At 40.6% G+C, this 4,912-nt stretch overlaps 1 protein-coding gene across 1 annotated transcript in view; it reads left to right on the top strand.

Annotated features, from left to right (window-relative positions):
- The first annotated feature begins 445 nt into the window (after window positions 1-445).
- Window positions 446-4,912, top strand: part of si:ch1073-90m23.1 (rap1 GTPase-activating protein 2) — a 6,736-nt gene continuing 2,269 nt past the window's right edge. The window contains exons 1-13 of the mRNA XM_034873596.1: window positions 446-916; window positions 1,066-1,119; window positions 1,240-1,330; window positions 1,522-1,557; window positions 1,660-1,707; window positions 1,883-2,083; window positions 2,165-2,262; window positions 2,513-2,591; window positions 3,152-3,205; window positions 3,302-3,385; window positions 3,472-3,572; window positions 3,663-3,792; window positions 3,909-4,103. Of these exons, the coding sequence (XP_034729487.1) occupies window positions 846-916; window positions 1,066-1,119; window positions 1,240-1,330; window positions 1,522-1,557; window positions 1,660-1,707; window positions 1,883-2,083; window positions 2,165-2,262; window positions 2,513-2,591; window positions 3,152-3,205; window positions 3,302-3,385; window positions 3,472-3,572; window positions 3,663-3,792; window positions 3,909-4,103 (1,242 nt within the window). The 5' untranslated portion in view covers window positions 446-845. The remainder of the gene's footprint in view (window positions 917-1,065; window positions 1,120-1,239; window positions 1,331-1,521; window positions 1,558-1,659; window positions 1,708-1,882; window positions 2,084-2,164; window positions 2,263-2,512; window positions 2,592-3,151; window positions 3,206-3,301; window positions 3,386-3,471; window positions 3,573-3,662; window positions 3,793-3,908; window positions 4,104-4,912) is intronic.

Here is a 4,912-nt window from a genome sequence, read left to right as displayed (position 1 = left end):
TTAAGTATAAAACTAGCTACTAGCAAACTACACCAGCAAAATACTTCTTGTTTATTGTTCATCTTAGTACAACATTTTTACTTTTGTTAGTTTGATAAATATGTGCTTTGCATCCCTCTTTCTCGAATGATACAGACAGTATTTGTTTAAGATATGCTGTTAATAGAAATGGGATTTTGTGTCATGTGGGGCACCATTTAATTGTGAACACCTCTTATCTCTGTCTCTTTCCCTTTCTTTCTTTCTTTCGTCCTCTCAATCTCTCCTTAGTTTGCCTTTCTCTACTTCCCTTTCTCTTTTGCTCTCTCTCTCTCTCTCTCTCTCTCTCTCTCTCTCTCTCTCTCTCCCCCCCCCCCCCCCCCCCCCCCCCCCCCCCTAACCTCGGGCTTTGCCCTCCCCTGCTGTCTAACTCCTCACCCTCACTGTGTGTGTGCTGTCAATAATTAATGATCCTTACTGACTCAAAGGGTAACAGGTTCCGGAAGAAAATGTCTCAGCCCTTTATTTATTTATTTATTTACAAGTCTATCTTCAAGTCTAGTCAGTCTGAGAAACCACCACGAGTGTCTATTCAAGCAGAAGGATCGATGGCATGGAGCAGCCAGACCGTGTCCATTTTATAGTTTGTGGCGGTGGCTACACCTGTGACCATGAGGTGGTTATTGCTGAATGTCTGGCTGACAGCAGGACAGAGGGAGGAAAGGGAAGCTTAAATGAGTGAGAGGCAGGGGGCAGAGAGGAGGAGGAGTGACAGAATGATAGAGTGAATTAATTCAACCTTGGCCAGCCCTGATTGACTCAGTAGCAAACTGGCATGTACAAACATTCCCAGTGACACCAAAGCTATGGAGAGAGAAAAGAGGAATGACATGTCTTTCTCCAGAAAGAGAAGTTTCACTTTTGGGGCATATGGAGGGTGAGTAAAGACACTGTTTGTCTCAAATTAGGACCGACATTTCCAAGTCAATTGAGTAGCTACCTATATATTAAATGATAATGAGATTATTTTGTAGCTATATAAGTGATCCTATCTATGTTAGATGATCCGTTTTCTTCTTCGAGTAGTTCTCACTTCCTTGTTTACAGTGTGGACAAATTCACATGTGGGGATGAGACGAGGTGAGGTTTAAATTTCCATTTTATTGCAGCTGTTTCGAGCTAATATTCAAGATGTATTGTATAAAGTGAGAACTGAATGAGAAGTGATGAATTTTGCTGTAAACGAACCTGTTGCTGCAGACCTGAATCTGCAGAGGACAACATAGTGGACATCCTGGACTCTCCTGCCAGTGACAGAAAGCCTTTCCTCTCAGCCAGCAACAACCAGAGGGTGATATCATTAGCATGTTCAGCTTGCACCTTCCCCTCTTGTTTTAACTGAATACACTTAAGGCTTTTTCAAATCCTGCATTTCTCAGAAGTTTCCATTTGCAACTGAACCATTTGTCATGTTCCTCTTCCTCCGCATGTTTCTCCTCCCCTTTCTCTCTGTCTGCATTTACTGCCTGTGGTTTGTATCAGGACACAGAGCTGTTTGAAATAATTGAAAAGCTGCAGGTGAGTTAAAGCACAATTTGATCTTGTGTGGTGCGCGTGTTCAGGGCTGTCTGAGCAAGAAAAGTTTCTTAACATCTTATCAATACTTCCGTTGTCCATCAGGGCAGCAGGATCGATGAGCAGAGGTGTGAATTTCCTCTTCCGCTGAAGGTTAGTTTTCAATGTGAGAATAAGAAACACACAGTGTTGACTATTTATGAGTTTGATCGTGTGTGTGTGCGTGTGTGTGTGTTGACCTTTCTATAAACAACATTAGATTTGTTCCGTAAACAACAGAAACAAAAGGCCCTCATCATCATCAAGTGCTCCTTTGTCCCTATTTTAGTCTCAGCTTTTAAAGATAGGTGGAGGAGACCTGCCACTCATCCTCCCTCCAAAGCTAGGGGGCTACTGGATAGACCCCCCTCTGGCGAGGCTTGTAGATGTGAGTCCCACCTCCTCCCACTGTGGCGTTGATCCAGAGAGCTACGACATTATGGAGAGAGATGGGGAGGCCAAAATCTATCACGAGTTCTTCCGCTCACGTGTAAGCAGACTTTGTCTAAAGTATCAAGGAATGTGTTATCTTTCCTGAACTTGTGTTTTTATCATGTTTTGTTCCCTTTAGTACCATCACTCATTTACAGCAGTGGATCCGTCTTTGGGGCCCCTGGTTCTCTCTGTGTGTTTGGAGGAAGAGGAGAGCAAGCTGCGGGTGATACTAAGGTAGAGAGCCAACTATGAGATTAGTTTTGTACAATCCAAGCTGCAATAAAAGACGCATTTCCCAGAGAATTGTGCATTCCCCCTCCACTCAAAAGCTGTGTTCATCCAAAGGTTCAAGCTTCACTGCTCAGAATGATGTTTGAGCAGAGGCTTTGCATTTTCATTTGAATGTCTCTGTATACAGTAACTGGTAATTCCGAGTAATCCTGCATCACAGAGGATAATACCAAGATTGTTTCTTGTCTCGCAGAATGAAGCAGTGCACTCTGCATGGAGCTTTCGCTGTCTCTCTTTTCCCAAACATCCCATCTGCTGTTGAATTAGCAAAGGTATCAAACTATTATTCTGGTAAAGGAGTATTCATATGTATACAATACTTAAGTAAAAGTAGCAGCACCACACTCTGTTGCAACCATGTACATAAGCACTATTAGCCGAAAATACCTTAAGTATCACAAGTAAATGTTGGTTGAGTGTTAATATTTTATATGTCATTATTTTTATTGATGCATCAACATGTATGAAACATTTTTATTGTTGTATCTTGAGGTGGAACTAATGGTATCTACTTTATATCCTGTTATATAGTTTAATTTATTTTTTAAAAATCATCATATTTTTTAAACTGATAAGTTTTGTATGTAGAATTTGTGTGTAAAATGAAAAAATAGTCTGCCTTGTAACTAGTAACTATAGCTGTCAAGTGCATATAGTGGAGTGGTAAAGTACAATATTTTTTTCTGAAACAGAGTGAAATAGAAATATAAAGAAATATAAAACAGAAATACTCAAGTAAAGTACCTCAAAATTTTACTTTAGTACAGTATTTGATAAATGTACTTCCTCTGGTTGATGACAAAGTCTATAAAATGACACATTTTCTCTCTAGATGCTCTGTGACAGAGTGACTGTCTCAAAGTTTGAAGTGGTCAGCTTCCTCAAGGTAACGCTCTATGAAATTACTAATAAGTCAAAATGAAGGACCACTTATCTCAGACAAATCCTCTGAAAGCTTCTCTCCCTCTCACTCATCCCTCAGGCTCCAGAACTCATAACCGCATTTGACGAACACAGAGTGTCTCCTAATTTTAAGTTTGGCATTTTGTACCAAAAGGACGGGCAGGTACAAAAATTGTGCAGAAAATGTCCTGCATTCATTAAAATGATGTGAAACTATACCATAACCAATCATAATCCATCTCTCTCTAGTTCACTGAGGAGGACATACTTTGTAACAATGAAGAAAGTGAAGAGTTTAAAGAACTCCTTTCTATTTTGGGAGAGACGGTTCAACTGGAAGGCTTCACCGGGTAAAGTGCACCATGTTGATGTTGTTCAGCAGGATGAGTGACACATGCAATATCATCACATGATTTCTTCTTCTCACTTTGTTTTCTCAGGTTCAGAGGAGGACTGGATGTATGTCATGGTCAGACAGGAAGGGAAGCTGTCTTCACTTCCTTTCATGGGAGAGAAATCATGTTCCATGTCGCAACTAAACTGCCTTTTACAGAGGGCGACCCGCAGCAGGTCAGTTAATGTGTCAGCCTGATGATTCACAGCAGCATTTCTCAGGGTGTTTTGATACTAGTTAGAAAACAAAGGTCTAGAACAAACACTGATACACTTTTTCCCCCCCTGTACAGTTACAAAGAAAAAGACACATTGGTAATGACATTGTAGCTTTAGTCTACCAGGAGAGCCAAACCCCGTTCCTGTCTGATGTTATCAAGTCTCATTTCCTGCACTGTTTCCTGGTGGTCCGGAGGATTCAGGTTCCAGAGGAGAAGACAGGTGAAACTGCGTACCAGGTGAGTGAAAGACAAGCCCACTTGGATACATCATCCCTATGATAAGTGGAATGCTGGCATTTTGTTTAAACTGATTCACCCTTGTATTAAAAAGCAAACTGTATTTTTTAAAGACCGATGTTGGATCTTTTAGGCTGATACCGATATTAATATTATAGAGAGCTAAAAAAACATCCTAAATGTCGCCTGATATTTGTTTCTTTAATATAGACATTTAACATAACAAACATTTTTTGATAAGAATATATTAGAGTTGGAAGTTTGATCAGGATATGTGATCTGTGTGGGACACTTTTCAACAGAAAGATAAACTTGTCACTGCTCCCTTAGTGGACAAACCATGTCGTTCTAAACAACTGATTTTTGTTACTTTAACGGTTGTCTATGTCCTTGACGTTCCACTTTCGGGATTTCTCCGGTGCCACAGGAAATTTCACTTCTACTTTCTTTGTGTTGGAATTTTAAATTTGGTGGATTAATGAGGACTTTTCTTTAACTGCTCTTCAGATCTCTGCAGGTAAATTGAGACAGCTAGCTAGACTGTCTGTCCAATATACGTTTTCTCTCGCACGACTATTTTGCAGCGGCTCTGTGCAGAGTTTAGCGGCGCCCGTGACGATTTTGATTGGTTTATAGAAATGCCATTAAACCATAGCATGTTTCCCTCGCATCCCCGAATGCTATGTGGAGTAGCCAGACCCTCCTTCAGAGCGCTTTGGAGGAGGGTCTGGCAAAACAAGACTACTTTAATGGTAAAAATACCCCCTAATGCTGATTTATATGTCATCAGCTAATATCGGCCAATAATTGCAGCCAGAATGGTTTATCAGTCTAATATT

This window comes from Etheostoma cragini, chromosome 6 (assembly GCF_013103735.1).
Source record: "Etheostoma cragini isolate CJK2018 chromosome 6, CSU_Ecrag_1.0, whole genome shotgun sequence".
Classification (NCBI taxonomy): Eukaryota; Metazoa; Chordata; class Actinopteri; order Perciformes; family Percidae; genus Etheostoma; species Etheostoma cragini.
The sequence above is the reverse complement of the archived record's forward strand: the minus strand, read 5'-3'. Positions and strand labels throughout refer to the sequence as shown.